At 42.3% G+C, this 22,762-nt stretch overlaps 1 protein-coding gene across 4 annotated transcripts in view; it reads left to right on the plus strand.

Moving 5' to 3' along the window:
* Positions 1-825: 825 nt before the first annotated feature.
* Positions 826-22,762, plus strand: part of rnf213b (ring finger protein 213b) — a 32,532-nt gene continuing 10,595 nt past the window's right edge. For 3 of the 4 annotated variants that reach the window (XM_051417094.1, XM_051417095.1, XM_051417096.1), the window contains exons 1-43: positions 826-873; positions 2,514-2,657; positions 2,735-3,495; positions 3,592-3,747; positions 3,861-4,033; positions 4,131-4,411; positions 4,495-4,742; positions 5,761-5,967; positions 6,041-6,254; positions 6,334-6,380; positions 6,456-6,621; positions 6,706-6,852; positions 7,147-7,245; positions 7,341-7,469; positions 7,713-7,878; positions 7,989-8,156; positions 8,267-8,416; positions 8,520-9,151; positions 9,446-9,605; positions 9,691-9,908; positions 9,998-10,141; positions 10,237-10,389; positions 11,021-12,251; positions 12,418-12,602; positions 12,697-12,849; positions 13,005-16,820; positions 16,917-17,053; positions 17,140-17,238; positions 17,323-17,435; positions 17,545-17,658; positions 17,768-17,814; positions 17,899-18,049; positions 18,274-18,409; positions 18,644-18,832; positions 18,915-19,048; positions 19,170-19,345; positions 19,433-19,636; positions 19,868-20,055; positions 20,128-20,248; positions 20,940-21,040; positions 21,162-21,341; positions 22,342-22,487; positions 22,575-22,674. In XM_051417094.1, the coding sequence (XP_051273054.1) occupies positions 2,562-2,657; positions 2,735-3,495; positions 3,592-3,747; positions 3,861-4,033; positions 4,131-4,411; positions 4,495-4,742; positions 5,761-5,967; positions 6,041-6,254; positions 6,334-6,380; positions 6,456-6,621; positions 6,706-6,852; positions 7,147-7,245; positions 7,341-7,469; positions 7,713-7,878; positions 7,989-8,156; positions 8,267-8,416; positions 8,520-9,151; positions 9,446-9,605; positions 9,691-9,908; positions 9,998-10,141; positions 10,237-10,389; positions 11,021-12,251; positions 12,418-12,602; positions 12,697-12,849; positions 13,005-16,820; positions 16,917-17,053; positions 17,140-17,238; positions 17,323-17,435; positions 17,545-17,658; positions 17,768-17,814; positions 17,899-18,049; positions 18,274-18,409; positions 18,644-18,832; positions 18,915-19,048; positions 19,170-19,345; positions 19,433-19,636; positions 19,868-20,055; positions 20,128-20,248; positions 20,940-21,040; positions 21,162-21,341; positions 22,342-22,487; positions 22,575-22,674 (12,236 nt within the window). In that variant the 5' untranslated portion in view covers positions 826-873; positions 2,514-2,561. The remainder of the gene's footprint in view (positions 874-2,513; positions 2,658-2,734; positions 3,496-3,591; positions 3,748-3,860; positions 4,034-4,130; positions 4,412-4,494; positions 4,743-5,760; positions 5,968-6,040; positions 6,255-6,333; positions 6,381-6,455; positions 6,622-6,705; positions 6,853-7,146; positions 7,246-7,340; positions 7,470-7,712; positions 7,879-7,988; positions 8,157-8,266; positions 8,417-8,519; positions 9,152-9,445; positions 9,606-9,690; positions 9,909-9,997; positions 10,142-10,236; positions 10,390-11,020; positions 12,252-12,417; positions 12,603-12,696; positions 12,850-13,004; positions 16,821-16,916; positions 17,054-17,139; positions 17,239-17,322; positions 17,436-17,544; positions 17,659-17,767; positions 17,815-17,898; positions 18,050-18,273; positions 18,410-18,643; positions 18,833-18,914; positions 19,049-19,169; positions 19,346-19,432; positions 19,637-19,867; positions 20,056-20,127; positions 20,249-20,939; positions 21,041-21,161; positions 21,342-22,341; positions 22,488-22,574; positions 22,675-22,762) is intronic. The other variant, XM_051417093.1, reaches the window with a different exon arrangement.

Raw genomic sequence — 22,762 nt, forward strand, 5'->3', positions numbered from 1 at the left:
CATTATTTCTCCATCACACAGTGGCGGAGGAAGTTTTTAGAATTCATAAACAAATGAGACATCAGCGATACGATTGATTTCTATACAGTTATTGTTTATCTATATATATGTTTATCTAATAATGCATTTCTTAGAGGATCAGTACATTTGTAGGTTATAAACCTACATTTTTAATACTCCAAAAAAGGAAAGAGGAGTTATTTCAGTCCAATTCTGCCAAATCTTGACCCCTCAAAAAATGACTTGGTATCACAAAGTCATTATTTTGTGATGCTGAGTCAGTATTTTCAGAAGGTTTCAGAATCCTTTTCCCCTTCCACAGGGAAACAGTCAACCAGCTGATGTGAATAAAACGAGTCTACAGCTCTCAACTAAAAACAGTGGAGTAAAAGGTATATTTAGATTTTATTATAAAAACAGAGCTTAATGTTAAACACATGAATGACAAAGCACTGAAATCATAACTCAATAAAAAATCACTCCTGAGTGTAAGTTTCCATTCTGCCGATATCGAAGGAGAAAACTCCCAGCAGCACCTGAACACAGCATTAACTTTCTGGTTTGATGAGAAATGAAACTGAAAAAAATCTTCCTCCTCTTTAGGGACTGTCGACAAATTAGTCTCCAAATAAAGACGGAAAAACCTTTAAACGCAGCTTATTAGCCGAGCCGAACCGTGTTAAAGACGATTAATATGTCGAGTTATATTTTACTAGATAACACAGTTAGCTTAGATACACAACCTGTTTGAGTTTAGGCCCAGAAACAACCACCATCTTTAGAGCGGAGGATGAGTTTGAGGACGCTCCCTGAAGCTCCATGTAGGAAGTCCCAGTAGGTCTGATAAACAGTCACTGTCTGACAGCACCACAGGTAGGACAAACTCTCAGCTTTAGGCTCTTTAATGCACCTTCTCCTCTTATACTATGTAACTACAGCCTTAACTGAGAGATATGGTAACTTTCTATGTGATTTTATTGAACTTTATCAGTAAATAACATAATAATAAGTCCAACCATCTGAAATAAGCTCAGATGTCATTTATTGTTGTGTTTTTATGACATTTATATTAGTGATGGAAGAATAAATGTAGACTACTTTAAGTATAAAAGTAAAAGTAGCAGCAGAGTGAGAGTTGTGTTATTATATCATATTATTAAAATAGTATACTGATTTCAATGCAGGCGTTTTATAACCTACTGTTGGGTAGTTTAATCTCCTGTACGAGATCATCAATGAGCATTTTCCAGGCTGTGTTGTGGCCAAATTAATGTTATGGTTTGAGGAAAACTGTAGTCAAATGACCTTTCTCACAGCAGCCCTTTTGGCCTGATATAGTTGGGTAACACAGGTGTTACCAATGATAACAATGAAGGTTTCGTTTCTTCAGAGTATGGAAATGAACCAAAGCTGTCAGACAGATGCGTTTCAAAGTTAAAGCAGGCTGCAGCAAAAGTAAATGAATAAAAAGTAAATGTACTTAGTTACATTCCAGCACTGCCTTTTATATCACAGTCATTTTTTATAGAAACTTTTGGTGTATCTGAATTAGTTTTTGGTCGCCTTAATCGACTTCATGGCGTTTAGCTCTGAAGTGATTCATTAATTAACTGATTATTGATTATTGATGAACAGAAAATTAACTGCCAACTATTTTGATATTTGATTCATCGTTTTACCAAACATTTGTTGGTTCCAGCTGTTAAAATGTTAAAATATGCTGCTTTTTATTTTAGGGTTCCCACATGTCCTGGAGAACCTTGAAAACCTGGAACCCAGTTTTAACCTGTAACCTGGATGAAAATGACCAAATATCCTGGAAAAAAATCTATATTGTTTTTACATACCTAATTATATTATTTAGCTGTTCGCTTGCAGCGAACGTTAGGTGTCCAGTCTATTGTAAATTGCATTAAATGGGCTCATCTACACTCACACAGCCTGTTATTATTGATCAGGTTTATTGTTGTGGCTGATAAATACATGCACAGTGATGTTCATTTCCCATGCAGCACTCTCACTTTCTACCTCCTCTTTTAATCGGTGAGAATTTTCTGTGTAATAAAATAAATTCTACTTGATTTTAACGTATTTATGGGCTCTGGATAGAACGTCCCGTAATCGTTGACCACCGGTTGTGAGCGAGTGTATTTGTCAAGAAAATGATTTCTCAAAAAGAGTTGCGGCTTTTCATTATTTTCTGACATTTAATAGAGAAAATTATTCATGGATTAATTGAAAAAATAATCACAAAATGTATTAGTGATAAATATAATTGCTACTTGCAGCCTTCGTGGTGTTTACAGTGGTATTGTATTACAGACTATATGACAAAATATGTTTATTACAGTAGCGTAAGTAATTTATGATCGAGCAAAGTCCCTCAGGATGAAAGTATCTTTGGCAGCAGTTCTCATGTTGCCACTCCCTTAATGCCTGTAAACCAACTCCCTTAACTTGAATAGTAAGTCTCAGAGGTGGACGATGTAACTGCATGTGGGTTTTACATTCAGAAACAGATAACGGGAACAGGGACTCCCCCGAAAAGAGAGTCCCTACAGATGGAGGAGCGAGCAGGAAACCTCCCCAGCACCTCTGGATCCCAGGAAGCCCAGAGTAGGGAGGATGTCGCAACCAAGAGACCCCGGAAAAGAAGGGTAGGTAGGAATGCAATCATGATACCAAACCACCATGAAATCTGTGATCTGAGGTTAAAGATTACGTTGTATTCCAGGAAAAAGGGCCAGCCAGTCCCAACAGAAAAGCTAAAGAGAAAGAGGGGAGGAAGAGGAGAAATCGAAGAAGAAAAAGGAGCATCTCAAACGTTAAAGGAGATGCAGATGTCAAAAGTGAAAACACGGAAAAAGCCAAGATGGAGGTTGAGGAGACAACTAGCAGCCAAACTCAGGAGAGCAAGCATGTAGAAACTCAACATGTGGATCACAGAGCAGGAGACCAGTTGCAGACTGAAGAGCAATGCCACAAAGATGCTACGATGGTGCAAGCACAGACTAAAACAAGGAAACTTAAAGGCTCAGACAAATTCACACAAACTGCAGCCGTTCCTCAGAGCGACCAGGAAACACAGACAGACTTCCCCGTGCCAGAACAAGACAAAAACGACGAGAAGGCTCGACCTGGCAGAAAGAATGCTGCTGAGTCACAGATACAACAAGACAAACAAACACCTGAGCCTGCGCCTGCACCCGCGCCTGCGCTGCAAGACGACAGCGCTACTCACACTCCGTTAAAGCCAAAGGAAGATACAGACGGTGCATCATCAGACTCAGCCAGGGAGCGAAACCCCAAGAAAGAGTCAAAGTCTAAAGATGAGAATCCTTCTGCAGGAACCTCCGTTGATCCCACAGACTCACAAGATGCCAAACCAATGTCATACGCAAAAGTTGTGTCTGGAGCGGGCGGGACTGAGAAACAGTCCAATATGGAAGCCTCCAAAGCAGCAGATACAACCACAAAACCCTCCCAGAGCACACGGTAGGAGCAATGAATGAGAATAACTGATATCAACAGTTATATGGAATTCTGTGGTCGAACCTGTGATTGTAAACGTGCATCTTTCTCTCTTCACAGTGAACGCAGCCCAGTGAGACCTCCACCTTCTGCTCCCATGTTCACCTTTCACATCTATGCTGTGCTGGACAAAAAGTTCAGGTTCAACCAAAAGCATGACACACTTTTGCTGTGTTATGATGTAGGGTATTTACCCTTTGAAATGACCCATTTTGTGTGAGTATTGATTTTGTATAAGCTGTAATACACAGAATGTATTAGTACAGTGATATGATTTTCACTTTACTGTAGCTTGTCATTATAACAAATGTTCAATATATTATGTTTAGTGGACTAAAAGAAGGAAGGTATCTGGTAGAAGCAAGTCTTTCCATTGAAGAAAGTCACCTGCAGAGAGGCATTGTGTGGAGTTATTGGTATGGTGTAAAGCAACGACAGAAGAAAGAGATCACAGGAATTGCCAGAAGACACATTGAAATTCCATTTGACTCAAAAATCAAAGGTGAGACAAGCAAACCATTTAATCTCAGCATGTCATCACATCGCTGTAGGTTTGTGTCTTTAGCAACTAATCACGTATCTTTCTGTGTTTCATGAAGAGTTGCATGTTTACGAGGGATACATTTGTCGTCTGGAGCAAGGTTGGTTGCAAACTGGCCTTCACATGGTCGGCTTGAGTAGATCAAAAGGTGTGGAGGTATCAGACGCCTGGCTGGCCTCAGCGAGAGATCTGCTGAACAGAATCTTCCAGAAATGGCACCCATCAGACAAACAGAGCACAGAGTACTTGTCTGACCACTTGGTGAATTTTATATGGAGTCTCAGTTCTGCACATACAAGGGTGACATTCCCAGACAATTCCCGACCTCCCACGATCCCGGTTAGTGCAACAAGAACAGTAAAATTCTAAGCATTCATTAAAGTATGTACCTCTAGTAATCAAATGTATTTTTTATATTACAGACATCAGAGCTGATTTCAGAGACTTTAGTTCAGATCTTAAAAGGAGAACCAAAGGAGAAATTCCCAAGCAGCTGGAGGAGCACCAGTCCTCTTGTTCTGGGCCTGTCTGTTTTCATGGTTACCAGAAAGTGTGACATCAACCTTGGAGTGAAAGGCTGGGCTGATCTGTGTCGCCTGGTGTCCTCAGAGACTGCAATGGAGAAGAAAAACCTGGAAGGGTTGCACAGTTGTTTCCAGAATCTACAATTGTAAGTTCATTAAAAGCTCCAAGGTTGATGAAAAAGAGGTCCACTGGGTACTGGGTTTTTTAAAAGCCTTCAACTGCGTCTAATGGTCTTCTTCAGGGAATCGAGTTTGTTTAGTTGTCATCACATGACCTAAGTAGCCTACAGAACCAAAAGTTATACTTAGGTCAGATTGTAATCTCCATGACGGCGTCATTCCTGTGTCCCCAAGATGTATATGGGACATAATGGGAACATGACAAAGGTCCAGTGTTCCCTGGGTCCTATGTTCCTAAGATTTTATGTTCCCAGGGTTAAGTTTAAGGTCAGCAGCAGGGGTATGGTTAGGGTTAGCTTAATAGAAGGCAGTGTATAGCTTGAGGTGGACTGGCACAGGTTGAATTGATAGAAAAACTTCTGTAATGATAAAATTACCTTTCCGGGAAGGTAGTGGTTGTTCCCAGGGTTAGGGTTTGGGTTAGGGTTAGGGGTACTAATCTATCACGGTGACTCTTCCTGTGCTTCCCGATGAGTACATGGTTTGGAATAGAGAGAAGTCAAGGCATGGGCCCATGTGTGTCACTTAGGGTGAAGGGAGTATAAAGAGGTGTTCCACAGGATCAAATCCAAGTTAGGCTGGTATTTCAATTCAGTAGGTGTTTCAATTCAGTAGGTGTTTCAATTCAGTGGTTGGGCTAGAATTTAACTTAAGTGAAGATGGTTGGAGTTAGGCGATAAACTTAAATAGCGATAACCCATTAATCAGGGAATAGGACCCAGATTTGTCCCAAGAAGAACATGGTTAAGGCCGGAATTTTAATTTGTGTTAACTAGTGGAAAGTTAACCTGACTGCAGCAGATGGTGGAGAAATTATGGTTATGGAGAAATACAAAATGCGGAACTATAGAATATAAACTCCTATAAAGTACAGAGGACATAGCCGTGGTGTGCTCATTGATCCTGAGTAGTAAGAGGAGTATTTATCTGAAGGTATGTTGATGATGATGTTTGACCTCCCAATACTCTGTTTCTTCCCTTCAGTACTGTGTTGGCTCTGATGAACATCTGTGCGCAGCAGTCGGTGTTGGAGCTCGTCCTGCTCGTTCCTCTGCTCTTCAGACTCAGGCAGCCAGGAGCAGATGCAGCAAAAGTGGGCCCAACTGTCGAGGAGGAGAACTGGTCAGGACTTGAAAATGTCCAGTTCAGCAGGTTTAGGGAGAGCATACAGTTCCACCCTGACAAAAGAAAGTGAGTTTGGCTCATAGCAACCAGGAATGGTATGCTTCATATTTTGTTGAAATAACATTTTTCTTTTTCACAGGAGAATGCTGTCTTTGTTCAGGACACACTTATCTATGACCAAAGAGTCGCCTCTGCTCCTGCAGAGCTGGTCATCTCTGGTTGCATTCGAGGATCTTCCTGAATTTTCAGACTTGACAGGAATACCTGTAGAACACCTGATCCAGAGTTTGTTGTACAGACTGCGAAAGTGTGGAGAGACAAGGGATCACAACAGAACACAGGAGCATGTGAAGGTGAGCAAATCTGCAAATGACAATATTTAACATTTGAAATAACATCTTTAAAATGATGTGATAATGTTTGTCCTTTCAGAAAACCCTGACCCATATCCTGCTGAAGGTAGACAAAGAGAAGGACAGGTAATGATCTTGAATAATAAAGTCCCACTAATGACCTGTGATCTGCTCGCTGTAACTGTTGCTCTGTGTCTGTAGGATGATTGAATCTGGAAATATCGAGCCAGCCTTCATGAGCAGCCTCAGTGTGTTGAAGAGCACATGCGGAATTGTGCAACTCGTCCCCTGGTACCAAGCTGCAGTCCTGTCCTACCAACTAGTTGTAAAATTGGCAGAGATTTTGGACGCTAAACTGAGAAAAGAGGTATTAATGTCTTTATCGTGTGCTCTCACTGCCTCATTGTGGAACACTAACTTTAATCCACTGTATTCCTTTTGTGCCTTTTAGTCTTCTGAAGATGAGTTTAAGACCTTAAAGCAGAAACTCTTGGAGGACCTACATCTCATGCAGCAGCAAGTCAGTGAGTGGAGAGATGAACTGCTGCAAAAACCCCTTGTGACAGCAAAAGCACTCTCCTACCCAAAGGAAATTGAGGTACACAGTTCAACATCTGTGTTTCACCAAAAATAATCGATAGGAAAAAAGATTGATTTACAACCTTTTCATTCAGATTTGTATGTACCCTAACACCCAGAGGTTTTGTTCCCTACTGCAAGAAGACAGTGATCCCTCTGATAAAGTGGAAAAACAGTGCTGAAAATGATATTACTAGTGAAAATGTATATATAAATTCCACAATAAAAGTTACGTGATAAGCCTTAAATCATGCAGTTAAACCATTTATAAAGTAAATTGATTAACAAAGTAAATCTATCTATTTAATATCAGATGTGGGACGCGCTGCTGAAGGTGGAATGCTCTCTTGAAGAAGTTTCATCCCGTTGGGAGGTGAACCTCACAAAAGACCTGAGGAAGAGAATTTCCAAGGTCAGTTCTGAACTCAGATCAGCACAGATTCAAACAGGAATCTAGTGCCAGCAGGTAAAGGCTTTCCTTTTACAGTTTTCCTGTTTGCTTTGCAGGCAAGTGAGGAGGAGAAAGTACTAGTCTGCTGCCATAAGTTCTCCTTGGCAGCTATAAGGAAAAGCCACAACGTTGTACAGACCTGTTTCGACGAGCTGTGTCAGTCTGCCATCAAGACAGTCTGCCAGGTACAGTACATACTGATGATCTGTACAGGCTGCATCATTCTCACAGAGAAGCAGCACCAGATAAGATGGCATCTGCTTTAATTTAGATTTTTTTTATCACACATCATATAATGCACTTGGGTGCATCTTCCCCACATGCAGATGTTCTTAAGTAGTTAATTTAAACCATTTGTTACATTTCTCAAACCAGGCAGGTCAATTAAAGTCCCTGAGTTAAATATGATCATGCATCCATGTTTTCAGAGAGGGCAGGAGGGAGACCTGCTGGAGAGTCTCAGGACCAAGGTGAAGGATCTCCCAGATGTTGTGATGTCTGCTTTTGTGGTTGAGTCGGCAGCACGATTCAGAGACGACGCTGTAGTGCAGCTGCTGGATCCACAGTCCGCCATGAACCACTTCCTGTCTCAAGGTACTTCATTATGTATTCCATTCATTTATATCTATATACTTTCCTTTTTCCACAACGTTTTTGTACTTTTAAAGCTTTGTAATGGTCACATTGTCATTGTTATGGGTCAGGTGATTGGAAGTCGATCACGGTGGATGACACTGCGGCGCAGGTTGTCCACAGCTCTGTGATTGCACTGCAATCTCTGGTGGAGTCTCTGCTTCAAGGACACGTGCCCCTGGGACACCTACGGACCTGCCTGAAATATAAAGAGCAGTTTAAGAGACTTTACCAGCAGTGTATGAATCTTATCATTATAATTACAGCCTTCCATGATTACTCCATTTAACTTCTCCTGATATGAAAAAAACTGTATTAATTAATCATAGTTGCATTGTGTCTTACACAGTCAAGAAAAACACCAAATCTGAGACAGTTTCTGTTGAAGCAGCTGTTGTTTTGGCTCAGAGAGAGAAGGATTTAGCCCCTTACACCCTGCTGAAACAGCAGATGGATACACTGATAAAGATGATAGCAAAGGTTACAGAAAGCATCACTGGTAAGTAAAACTACTAAGGTACTCTCTTAAGTTAAGAGATTTTGATTCTGTATCGGGGTTTTAGGGGTTGTTTTCTTAAGTAACGTGGTTCTTTTTTAACCAGTTCCTGAGATGTCGACTCTGGTGGAGCAGCACAGTGCAGATCTCCAGACTGTGGGCCTGAACAGATTGGTGCTGGTTCAGTCCTTTAATGCTGAGGGGAAGTTGGGGAAGACTGGCCCTCCCCAGGTCTTCTGGTATAAGGCCAGTCTGAAAGTTTTGAAAATGGCCAGTGAGATGCATAAACTGCATCACAGCAGCCTGATTCTGTCCCTCTGGGTCAAGGGGGCTGCATCTTTGGCATCAGCAAGGCAAACCTGCCCAGTCCCTGTTCCAGTCACGCTAACACAGATCTACGAAACGATCTGGGAGCCGCTTCTGACAGAGTTCACTCAGCTTGGTGTCAGCATTGCAAATGCAGACATCACTTTCAAGCTGCTTGATCAGGTTTTGGTGGAGTCTGGTGACCAAGGAGACGGGCAGCTAATGAGGAAGGAGCTGAGTCTGATGTCAGAGACATTCAGCGTGTCAGGAAGGTTGAAACCCAAGGAGAACTGGGTGGACCAGAGGCTTGGTCAGATCCAGAATTATCGACAGCTCCACGAGGCAGCGGCTGCAGCCAGTGCTATACTGAAGATTGCAGAAAAAATGAAGCTTTCCGGGAATTTCACAGAAATTGACACCCTCAGCCAACTGGTAATAGTCTTGGGATCTGACAAAGTGGGATAGCTATTTTTAGTAAAAAAAAAAAGAAAAAAAAAAGGGTTATATATATACAAAATATTTGAGACAAATATGGCTTTTGGGAGAAATGCGTCAAAGTCGACCACTAGAAGTTTAGTTTAGTATCATAACTTCATTCAGAGTAGACAGAAACATAGAAAATAGCTGTTTGCTGTTATATTAATGTTCAAAATCCCATATATATAACCTTTGCGAAATTAAAAATTTATATATAATGTTTTTATTATGTGTGCACCTATTTAACAGGAAGAAGACACATTTAAGCAGAGGGCCCTGGGTTCCCTAAGCGATGACCTGTTTCGTGCTAGACAGCAACTCTCCGAAGTCACCAAGCAGCACACTGCCTGTCTGGAAGAGTTTCTAGCGAGCCAAACTCTGGTCAGCTGGGTCAAAGAGAACCTTAAAAGTAAGATTAGGTTGAAGCAAAAACACAAGTTGTCTTTAGTTTTGCAGATGATGAATACCTGCTCGCTTTTCTGTCCCCTCGACAGATATGAGCGACGTAAAGGTCTATGTCGAGCTGGCTTCCATATCTGCTGGAGAGAATGACCAAGAGATCGACCAGGTGGCTTGTTTCCATGATGCAGTGATGGGCTACGCCCCTCTGCTCTACAGCCTCTCACCTCACACTGGCTTTGAGGAGTTCATGAAGTGTGCTCAGCAGGTGTGGGACACCCAACTTAGAGATGAGAAGCTACCAGACAAATTGGTATTTACTTCTCTTTTATTTCTATGCAGCAACATAAAGCCCTGTTAGTGTGGCAAAGTGACAATGATGCCACTGGGTTTGTTTTCCAGAAAGAGTCTACTCGATTGCTGGACTGGCTGAAAACACTGAAGGAGACCCACGGCTCTGTGGAGCAGTCCTCTCTCTCCCTGGCTAATTCTATTAATTCTCATGGAGTTTATCACATAGGATGGTCTGATGAAAACACAGAGAAGGTAAGTGGACACACAGCCAAGGATACCAAGATGTAGGACCTTGCTGACTGAATTCATAAGATATTTATGAGGCATTTTCTTTCGCTTGTCTGCAGAGATGTCTACAAAACATGGTACACGTCACAGTGATAAAGGGCAGAGAGGAGAAGAGCTACAAGCTTGAAGATCTGCTGGAGCTACAGAACAAACTCATGCTCATGTCGTCCAAAGGGGAGAAGGGCAGAGAACAAGTCAACAGGTTCACAGAGGTCAGTGGCTACAATATACAGTGGTGGGAGATGATTTAGATGATGAATTGCAACAAAAATGGAAGAGCATGGTTCCATGCTGTTCATGCTGAGCATGGTTCCATGCTGTTGTATATTAACAGCTTTAAAGCTAGGTTTTATTTCATTTAATGATGAAATTGCACGGTAAAGTAGAACAGGAAGTAGATTTCGTTGTATAAAGTACACAGATCAGCCATAATGGTCATAATGTTATGACTGATCGGTGTACTTTATACAGTCTTCACCAGCTAGTCTCTAACTTTGTTTGGTATTTGATGCAGGGCAGGAAGTGTACAGTGGGTTTATTGGAGCTTGTATGCTAAACAGCTGCCTGCTGCTGATAGTGCTGAGACTTAACCATTCATTACGTTTACTGTAAAACCAAAATAGTGTGCTAAAAAGCTCTCTCTAGATATGTGAGGTGAATGAAAGAGTTAGGTAACTGTGAGTGTAAGTCACCATGACTGACACCTTTCATATTTTTATCCTACATGTAATCATTTGATCCATTGTTATTATAGAAAATGTTCAACTTTAACCAAAGACTGGTTGAGTTATCTGTTGAGATCAACTGTATAAATCCCTACACTCTTGTCCATGTGTACTGTAGGTTTTCGAAGGAGTTCAGAGACTGGGTGCCATCCTTCTTCAGATGCAAACATCTGGCAACATGCTCTTCAGGGAATGGCACGCTGGAGTCCAGTGCTGCCCACAACAGCAACCGTGCATCAAAGTTGCCTTCCTATCCCTGATGGGTAAAGAGATGGTGTACTACGGTGAGGTGACTGAGCAGCTACAAAAGCTGGCTAACTCCATGGAGAGCTGCCAAAGTCAATGGCGTTCCTTCATCAGTGAGATGCGCTCCAACTTCAACCTCCTGAACCACTACACCTCAGAGCAGATAGTGTACCTGTGCCACTGGATACACAAAGTCTGTCAACGACACGCTTCAGTTCCCCCACAGTTATGGCATTTGCTTTTTCCCATAAAGCCTCAGTGCACTCTAACTGATGTCAGAGTCGCTTACACTTATGCAGCAAGTATGATCTCAAAGCACGATGAACTGGAAGATGACACAGACACAGAAGAGGACATGGATGAGGCTCGTGATTTGATGGAGTTTTCTTCAGAGGATGAGGGTGATGGTGTGATGAGATGTGACACTGATCGCAACAGGAAGCTCGTTGAGGACAGTCTTGAAGAACTCTGGCGTAAATTCAAGGACGGCATGCAACAGTACCTCAACGAGTGCTTGGACATCTCAACTTTGGCCCATTTCCTCTCATGCCTCTCTGAAAGGAATCAGCAACACATGATCAGGAAGCTTCCACTGGTTCTCCAGGAGGGAAAGCCCAATCTCATTCTTTGTCCTGGTGCAGAGGTTTTTGCCACCACTCTGTCTTGTTACATGGAGAGTCCAGAGCAGCCTCTGCCATCTAATGATGAGGTCCTAGTCTGCAGAGAGGAAACCACTGAGGAGGAGGTAGAAATCTTTCTCCGCCGAGCTCTTGGCCAAGGCTCTGTACAAAATTGGCAGAAGATATACTCTCTTGTCAATCCAGGGTTGCTGGGATATGATGTCAGTGTGGCCTTAGAGAAGCTCTTTGAGGATCTTGCGAGATGTGCCAACCCGCATTATCGTTTGGTAATAGTCAGTCCTGTTGTGCAGCAGCACAGATATGTGCCCTCTTTCTTCAGCAATGACAAAGTACAGGCTGGCATGAGTCTAACAGCAGAGACTGCCAGGAAATATCTACATCACCACTTCACACAAAATGCGCTCCTGGTTTCTCCAGATCACCTCTCAGTCTGGATGGTGTCATCTGTACGCCCTGCAGTTGGTAAGGGTAACCCTAATTTGAATACCATTCTGAAAATGCTTGTACAAAGGTGGAAAGAATATAATTTGTTTGTTCTGTGAACACTGCATTCTATTTTGTTAAACACTAACATTTTGCTTTCAGTTACAGTTTTTTTTCTTAACATTCTTCTTTTTTCTATCAATAGGGAAATCTCTTTATGTGGATCGTTTATTTGAGAAGTTGCAGCACAGATCTCCCAGAGCAGAACATATTACGATCAGACTAATTGAGCCATGCGTTGATGTAGACTCTTTAATTAAGAGTCTATCAGAGAAACTGGCACCCTTGAGAGAGCAAGACCCTGTTCTCCTGCACATTGACACTGCTGGAGTAAGTATGCAAGCATGTATCCCTGCAGACAACTTGTTCTATTGTTGGTTATATTTGAGAGCCTGTCTCCTTTTTCACTTTTGTTACCTATCAGGTTCGTTCAGGTCTGGAGGAGCTCCTGTTCCATCTGTTAGTTCTGGGCTGTTTAAGTGATAGCCATGGCATGTTGTGGAGAAGAAATGTGGCTCACTCGATCACTGTTGAGGTCTTAAGAACAAAGATGTCACCTCAAAACCAGCCAAAACAGGTAGCAATGTCTTTCAGAACATAATTGTTTTCAGCATGCATGGTAACTGTCAGAAAATTAAGGGACTCTGCCCCTTATTGAACGTAAAGCAAAATTACAAAATTGCCTCAGGCTGCAATTGATTTAATAAATCTGTGTTTCATTTGCTCATACAGATGAGGTTTGGACTTCTTGACATTCTGCCTACCATCCATTGTAGACCTCCAAAAGAGGTCATGGCCACTAGAAGGGTGTCGACAAAGCAGACCTTTGATCCACTCATGGATGAACAGGAGTTTTGCAGTGAAGGGATACAAAGGCCGTATCAGTACTTAAAACTCTACCGAAACAATCAGAATCTAGATCATTTTAAGTACCAGGAAGGATCCAGAGTGGGGAATCCTGATGACTGTATCCATCACTTTTTGTCAGACTGTGGGATGCAAGATCCATCATGGGCAGAGCTGAAGAACTTCTCCTGGTTCCTCAATGTGCAACTGAAAGACTGTGAAAACTCAGTTTTCTGTGATCCAGATTTTCTGGCTGACCATCTCCCTGGTTTCAAGGGCTTCATTGTGAAGTTCATGATTTTAATGGCAAGGGATTTTGCCTCGCCATCTCTAAACACATCTGACAAAAGTCCCATGATGCACATTGATAACAGTCAGGAGGATGACGTTCTTGCCCGTCTGACAATTCGTAAGCACTGGGAAAATGAGTCTCATCCATACATTTTCTTTAATGCAGACCGATCCTCAATGTCTTTCCTTGGCTTTAATGTGAAGAAGTGGCGAAACACCCTCAATGCCGTTGATCCTCTTAGCCTCACGGTCCTGATAGAAAATGTGATGTCAGAAAAACTTTTTCAAGGTTTGGAACGGCAAAGGATCTCTCTCACTGAAGACTTCGATCAGTTGCCCCGGCCAGACAAAATCAGAAGGATTTCATGCGTTGTTGGTGCAATGAAAGGAATGATAGGAAGAGAATTTGATCCAGACCCAACATATGAGCTCACTGCTGACAATGTGATGAAGATGTTGGCCATACACATGAGATTCCGGTGTGAAATTCCAGTTGTCATCATGGGAGAGACCGGCTGTGGAAAAACACGATTAGTCCGTTTTCTTTGTGCCCTGCAAAGGGAGGAAAAACCTGCAGAGAACATGGTACTTGTCAAGGTACATGGTGGAACTACAGCAGCGATGATCTACAGAAAGGTGATGGAGGCAGAGATACTTGCTGAGAAAAACCGTAGAATGCACAAGCTAGACACCATTTTGTTCTTTGATGAAGCCAACACCACAGAGGCCATTTTTGCCATCAAGGAAATCCTGTGTGACCAGTCAATGAAAGGGGAACCTCTGAAGGCAGGCAGTGGCTTGAAAATAATAGCTGCTTGCAATCCTTACAGGAAGCATTCACCTGAAATGGTGGAACGTTTGGAACGTGCAGGTTTGGGATACAGGGTTAAGGCAAATGAAACCGAAGACCGCCTTGGCAAAGTTCCTCTGAGGCAGCTGGTGTACAGAGTTCATCCTCTCCCTCCAAGCATGGTGTCTTTGGTCTGGGATTTTGGTCAGTTGAGTGATTCTACTGAACTTTCCTACATCAAACAGATCGTCCAGAAGAAAGTTCACGACCATCATTTGCCAGTGGCCTGCAAGGACATAATTTCAAAAGTTCTGGGAGCTTCCCAAGAGTATATGCGAAGTCGGAAAAATGAGTGCAGTTTTGTGAGTCTCAGAGATGTGGAGAGGTCAATGAAAGTGCTAGTTTGGTTTTACCAGCACAGTGAAGCTCTTTTCAAAAACTGCCCTCATCTCAGTGAGGCTCATAAAACACTGAAGTGCTTGATTCTTTCAGTTGGAGTCTGCTACTACCCATCTCTGGTGGACAAGGATCAGTACCTCTCCGTAATTTGTAGGTACTTTCCAGACCCTCTCCACTCTTCAGAAGCATTGCAGAAAGAGATTTCATCCTGTCAAGACATCTTCCTTCAGAACATACAGACAAGAGAGACCATAGCCAAAAATGTTGCACTCAAAGAGAATGTGTTTCTCATGGTGGTTTGCATTGAGCTCAGGATCCCACTCTTTCTGGTTGGCAAGCCAGGCAGCTCTAAGTCTCTTGCTAAAACAGTAGTTGCTGATGCCATGCAGGGCCAGAACTCTCACTGTGAACTATTCAAGAAACTTAAGCAAGTTCATATGGTCTCCTTCCAGTGCAGTCCTCACTCAAGTCCTGAGGGCATCATAGGGACATTCAGGAACTGTGCCCGCTTCCAGAAAGACAAAAACATGGACGAGTATGTATCAGTGGTGGTTCTTGATGAGATAGGACTAGCGGAAGATTCTCCTCAGATGCCCCTGAAGACCCTTCATCCTCTCTTGGAGGATGGTTGCATTGACAATGACAAGCCAGATCCACACATGAAGGTTGGCTTTGTGGGCATTTCCAACTGGGCTCTTGACCCAGCAAAGATGAACAGAGGAATATTTGTGTCCAGATGGGATCCAAGTGAGGATGAACTTGTGGAAACTGCTAAGGGAATTTGTGCTTCCTCCAACCAAATTCTCCTGAAAATCAAACACCTCTTCCCATCTTTGGCAAAGGCCTTCTTGAGCATCTGTAAAGAATCCTCAAAAAATCAGTTCTTTGGTCTAAGGGATTATTACAGCCTAGTCAAAATGCTCTTTGCCGCAGTCAAATCCACACAACAAGAACCTGATGGTGGACAGTTAGTTGAGGCCATCTTGCGTAACTTCAGTGGACAGCCAGAGGGTTTTGATCCAGTCGTATTTTTCCAAGAGGTTCTCCAAAACTTAACAGATATTCCCAGACCAAGCACCTTGCAAATGGTGAAAAAGAATCTTGATCATGACACCAATCAGGAGAGTCGTTACCTTCTTCTGCTGACTACCAACAATGCTGCTCTCCATATCCTTCAGCAACAAATCTTTGCCAAAGGAGACTATCCACCACCTGAAATTGTCTTTGGCTCGGGATTCCCAAAGGACCAGGAATATGCCCAAATCTGCCGTAACGTTAACCGGGTGAAAACATGCATGGAGACTGGACGTACTGTCATCCTCCTCAATATGCAAAATCTTTATGAAAGCCTGTACGACGCCTTGAACCAGTACTATGTTTACCTCAGTAAGCAGCAATACGTTGATCTTGGTCTCGGCTCCCACAGAGTCAAATGTCGTGTCCAAACCAACTTCAGACTGGTGGTAGTGGAAGACCAGAAGAAGGTCTATGAGCACTTTCCCATGCCCCTCATCAACAGGCTTGAAAAACACAGGGTGGACAGGAGTACTGATCTGGAGCCATGGCAACACAGGGTTCTCGAAAAACTGAAGGATTGGGTGAAGGAATTCTCAGGTGAGGAGGCCTCAGAGGATTTCGAGCTCTCTGACATTTTTGTTGGGTACCATGGTGATGCCTGTGCCAGTGCTCTCTTGCAAGCACTAGAAAAGAGAACACAAAAAGCTGAAGACACTGCAGTAAGACAACATCAACAGACTGAAAAAGATGACTCACTGGCAGAGGAGGAACCAAATGAAACACTTGAATCAAATTCAAGCAGACAGGAAGAAGTAACGGATCAGGAAGGCAATCAGATGGGTGATGAAATGGACATAGAGATTGCTGGAAAAGAGAAAGAAATGGAGAAGAAAGATGATGAATCCACTGAGCCATGTGATGACGAGAACAAAGCGATGTCTGATAGTGAAGAAATGATGGAGACAGAAAACGATGTTGGATCTGTTGGGAAAAACGAGGAGGAAGAAGTCTTCGATTTAGCTAAAGGTCTCCTGTTGAACTGTGCCACCCCCGATGCAGTGGTGAGGCTCAAGTATTCAGATTTAGCAAAGCAGGAGAATGAGAAACTCCAGAGAATGTACTTCCAGCAACAACATCACCACTCCCTCCGAGATTTCCTGGAAGATTGTCTGAAAAAGCAGCAAGGGTCCAGCAAGTTTCTAGAGGTAAGCAACAAACTGCTGCTCGAATTTTGTTTTTATCTTTTCTTTACAATCTTTGCAAATTGGTAACATCACTGTCCTCTTTGGGATTTTGTATAGATAACAACATTCTCCAGCTTGCTAACCAGATCAGATGTCAGAGTTGTAGCCCATGCCCTAGGACTGCATACAGACAAGATCCTCCTGCTCTCACTCCACCAGTTTGACACTGAGGTCTCCTTCTGCAACAAGATACGGTACTAACTATTCAGACAACAGCAGCATGGCTTATTTATTTTATTTTTGCCTTTAAATATTTCTCTTACTTGCTTCTGTGGTTCAGGGGCTTCCTTCAAGATGCTGGGCACTCTCTTCAACTCCTCTTAATCCAGATGGACCTTGAGGAATCCACCTGCAGTGACGAGCTCATAGCATCAGCAAAGTAAGGCTCAATCTCAAGATCCCATACAGATTGAAATGTGATTTTAAGTGTTTCAGTTGTGTTTATGATTCAATCTGCTTCCAGATATTGCACCATGAATTACTTGATGTCCTTGGCGGATCAGACCTGTTGGGTGATTTTCATTGTTAAGGTTTCTAGGATCCCAAGTCAATCTCAGTACATTGGTTTCCAAGGAGGTGGGTACTAAGTGGAATATAATAATTGTTGCAGTACAATTATTTGCTGACTGAATCGTACATGATGTATTACAAGATTAAAGCCATGTTATGTTTTTTTGCATCAAAGGAGTCTGGCAGTCAGTGCATATCGATGACCTGAGGGATTCAGAAGACATGAGCCTGAACCTGTTGGGTTTCTGTGGAACTCTCATTAGCAACCTACTTAACCCTGCACCATCAGGTAGAAACTGTAAATCTTACGGTTTTAAAGGTGTGTTGTATTAATAATTGAGAATAAAGTGGTTTCATTGTTTTCTAGGCTAATATACAATATTCTTGATCTTTAATAGAATTCAATGAAGATGGAGAATCTGTGAGGCAGATAGAAGACTCCCAGGTAAATACAAAGTTTAAGAATAAATAAACCTCCTTTATATTTTTTATAGCTTAGTTTTTAATGTTACTTAATTTTAATTTACAGACAGGTAGAGCCCACCTCCACAGCCTATCCTTAGTGAGATCATGTATCCAAAAAGCTGTTGGTTTGCTGAGGGACACCGATGGTGTGAAATCACGAAGCATGCAGCGGAATCACATCCTTCTGACTCTTCTGGGAACTGGGCAAAGAGGAGGTAAATATATCCAGCTGAGAATGAGTTTAGTTTGTATATTAATACCATATAATTGACAGGAGTGTATTTGCAGAGGTCCCAGAGGGTTGTGTTCATTTTGTATTTGTTTGTTTGTTTATACATCTGGAGGAGCAAATTCAGTCAGTCTTGCACTTCTGATTTCTCAGTTGCATTTCTGACTCTGACTTGTTTCTGATGGATGTCAACTATGTACTTTATTAAAGCTCACTTTCAGGAGGTGTTGTTAAGTAGACTGAAAGAGGCTTTGGCACAGAGAGAACAAGTGATGGATGTCCCTAAGGAGTGGGTGAGCAGAGAAGCCAAAAAACGCCACGCTCTACAGGAGGGGGGGACACTGAGGTAAAGTTATCAAGCCCGATAATGTTAAAATAAAATGGTTGAAAGATTAGGCAATCGGACAAGGAACAAGTTTTTCTTGGTTTGTATGAATTTGGCTCAAGCTGTGTATCTGAGAATTTTGCAATGTGCATTTTCATCCAGATCCAGTTTTTAAAATGCACTCTTTAAGTTCTTCCCTGTGTCAAGTCAATGATTTGATCAAGTGCAGCTTCCTTTTGTGTCTTTAACTGACAGACATACCCTGTGGCGCCGTCTTCAGTCCACCGTGACTCCAATTTTGGCCAGCATGTTGGAAGCTATGGACAGGTATGCAAATCTGGACCTCCTCTCAGATGGCAAGCTCAGCCATGGCCTGGAAAAGCTGTGGCTGGACATCCTGGCAGATTCGCAGATTTTAGACATAACACCTCTTCAAAACTCAAGGTATTATGGATTACTTCTTCTGTATAATTCCCACAGTGAATTTAATCAACAAAGGTGTAATGCTTCTTTATTACATTTCTAGTGATTCAGACCAGGAGGTGCTTGTGCAGCACTATTTCATGTTGGATGGTGAAGAACAACCCTGCGCTGCTGCATTCAGCTGGATTATCACAATGCACCTTGAAAAGCTGTGGGAAGAATCAGAATTTACTCCAGGTTTGCAGGAGTTTTTCTAAATGGCTAAATGTACATTCAGTTGGAGAGATCATGAGGTGTTTATGGTACAGTATGGTGTGGTTTCAAATCGTATTTTCTCGCTCTTGTAATTGATCTTCAGCAACACGAGAGGATGACACAGAGAGGATTCTCAAGTTTGTGAGTGCCTTCAACAGCAGCACGCTGGGCACTCACTTACAAAAACTCTCAGACGAGGAGAGATTGGAGTACGGCCACCACTACCTACAAGACTACCTGCTGCTTTCTTTGAAGATCAAGTCCAAGGACGAGCTTAGGGTATGGACTTTATGAGTTACACATTTAGGTGGAATATATTTTGGGAACAGCCGAATAGTCTTGACTTTTCACATGTGTCATATGCAGGTGTTCTCCAGGGCCATGTTGGGCTGTGTGTCCGAGCTTCAGACGTCCATGGGTGCCACCGCTGACCTCTCTCCTGCTTGGATAATGGCTGCTGCCAAACATTTTGCCCTCAGACTGGACACTCTCTGCCACATATTTCTGCTGCAGCCCCAGTTAGCCAACAGTGTGTTTCAGCAGGTGTCAAATAGGGAGCCCCAAGAAATGGTGGGAATAATAATCATCATCATCATTTGAAATTTCTAAATATCTTTTTGACAATTGCATTTAATTATTGAAACATGAAGTTTAATCTAGTGTCACCAACAGCTCAAATTGCTCAGACTAGTGATAATGTCGAATGCCAAAAATCAGCATAACAACACCTACAATGCTAACTATAACAATGTTAACATGTTATCATTTTATGATGAGCATGATGTCTTTTATTTTTGGCAGTTGGAGGACATTTTAGCCCTCGGTGTCTGTGTCGAGCAGACCAAACTCCAGACCGTGACGTCCCTGCAAGAGTGCAAGTCCTTTGTGAGCAGGGTGGAGTTTCTGCAGCCGTGTCTGGATAGAGCGTTCGGTCAGAAATACAGTGCCCTCTGTAGCCCCAGCTGTCTGCAACATCTGGACTCTATCAGGTGAGTCTGGCAAGATGTACAGTGAGAAAAATAACGTTTTCAGCTTATTTATAACCTCATTTGCCTTTTCAGATCACTGTGGTATGGGATGCTGGTTGTCGGGTCTTTCATCCAGCACATCCTTTTTAAGGTTAAACCGGATGACTCAAGATTGAAGGAACTGGCTCTCAAACACTGCAACCTTCACCTGAACGTAAGTAAAATGGTTTCAAGATCTGGGTTTTCATTTTGATATTTTATATTCATTTTGATTACATGAGGTCTCTCTGCAGGATTTTTATTCACTGACATTGGCTGTGTGAAATAGCACCTCAACTGTTTTTTTCTTTTTAGGTTATAGGTTACACATATACACATACACAAATGAATTGCCACTAGATGTTGCACTAGAGCACCAACATCTCCAAAACAAATGAGCTCTACGGCCCACCAGAATCGTAAAACACAACCTCAGACAGGACAGAATCTAAATAAAACTCACCAAACATTTTTGTTTGTCTTTTCACTTTTCCAACAATCACCAGTGCTGGTTTGGTCGAAATTAATTAATTCACCGTGTTAGATGTGAAAAAAAGTTATTCTAAGTATCTGACAGCATTGAGGAGTCTTTTTTTTCAGGTAAGGTGGCTCCCTACCTAACTAACTCCTGCTAAAGCAAACAACAACTAAACAACAACTTGAGTAGAAATAAGATAAAACCAAGAGCAAGAAGGGATCTTAATGGACCAGAGATGTCTTAATAAGAGCAGCAGACATAGTTGTAAACTCACAGTTTATCTTTAACAAACAAAAGTAAAATGTTTTGGTAGTTGTAAGCAGTCAGACGAGAGGGAGATGAGGGAGACGTGTGTTTTCAGATTTTTTTGGTTCTCATTTTGTAACAGCTGATGAAGGAGTCACCTGATGTAAGGACCCTGGACACACTGCAAAAACTGATCCGGATCCTTAACTCTTTTCATGCGGAGTGTATCAGCAGGGATCTGAGGTCAGGATCTGCCTTTGCAGTTTGTATTTAGTTTTAAGGGAACATCTGTACTTATTCTAAATAGCTTTTTATTATCTCCTGGTACAATATCTGATCTCTGGTGATATTTTGTTCTGTTAAGGTTTGGCATTTTGTGCCCAGTGTGTTTCCTGGAGCTCACAGAGCCGTCTGTCCTGCCCTGCCAGCACGTCTTCTGTTTGCCGTGTCTCCAACGCTGGCTTCAGCCACAAAGACATTCTTGTCCTAAATGCAGGACAGACCTTCCGCCCGACTTCAAACCAACTGTGTCTCCTACCATCAAGTGAGTTCAGAAAAATCCTTCATAGAAATGATACACATGTATTTCTGCGTATGGAAACTCCACTCAAGATAGTAAATAAATAATCAACATTTATTACTGGAGAAATGTTAAGTTGTTAAACCTAGAGGAATTTATTAATACTAAGGCGTGGTCTCTACCACCTAACAGGTCAGAACATGTAGTTAATGCTAATGGTTGCCAAGACCGTACCTGAACCCTGTTGAGCTGGACTTGCTCCCTTTCTAAAGCTTTGTGGTTGGAGACTGGCCCACACTCTTGCGTTGCCAAGCTCACAACTCTGCATTAATTTCAGTTCATTTAAAGGACCAGTGTGTAGGATTCAGTGGCATCTAGTGGTTGCAGATTGCAACCAACTGAATAACCCTCACCTTCCAAGTGTGTAAGATAAACTACGGTGGCTCGCAAAAAGGGCAAAAGGCCCTATCTAGAGCCAGTGTTTGTTTGTCCGTTCTGGGTTACTGTAGAAACATGGTGGTTGAACATGGTGGAAAAGGTGGTCCCCTGAAGAGGAACCACTCCTTCATAATGAATAAAAACATCTTGTTCTAAGGTAAAAAAGAAACAGAACAATTCTTATTTTCAGGTGATTATCAATAATGAAAACATACCTATGAATATTATATTCCATTTCTGACAACAGATCCTAGTGTTACACACTGGACCTTTAAGTTAACATATCAATGCACTCAGAAACTAAACCAACACACCTTAGGGTTATTATTTTATTGTCCTTCTTGGTCTCAACAAAAGAGTTCCTCACTGTATCTGCAGAACGCCAGTAACCCTCTAACAGGCTCATATTATATAAGACCCACTTTCTTGATGTTTGGCGACAAATCAGTCAGACAAATGACTGAAAATAAAAATAACTTAAACTATAAATTGAATTTAACCTGTATTTGTGACGTGAATAGTTGAATTTGAACTTGAACGCTGTTGAAATGTTACAAATAGTACTTTTCTTCTTGTCATTTTCCAGGGCAGCACTGCAGCAGCATGCAGCGATCAGGGACTGCTGTAACTCTTTCTTCCTGGAGGTGGTGTCCAGGTTCTGTCTGTCAGAGGGGCAGAGGCCCGGAGAGGGAGTGGTGGAGCTGCTCTTCTCCTTACTGGTCTCTGCTAACGGTCAGTGAGCCAATAAGTCAGTGATAATAACTGAATATCTGATGTGATAACGAATGCATTTACCACTTATATTCCTGTGTGATGCAGGAGATGTGTTCAGGACCAGAGAGCTCACTCCCTTCCTGGAGTGTGTGGATAACAGCCCTGTGGTGCGATCTGTGCTGCCAAAACTGCTGCTGCAATACAGGTGAGCCTGAACGCAGTGAGCCGGCGGAGGAAGTGCTCTTTTAAAAGCAGTGACACCACATTAGGAAAATAAGAACAGTACAGTATGA

Source organism: Dicentrarchus labrax, unplaced genomic scaffold (assembly GCF_905237075.1).
Source record: "Dicentrarchus labrax unplaced genomic scaffold, dlabrax2021, whole genome shotgun sequence".
Lineage (NCBI taxonomy): Eukaryota > Metazoa > Chordata > Actinopteri > Moronidae > Dicentrarchus > Dicentrarchus labrax.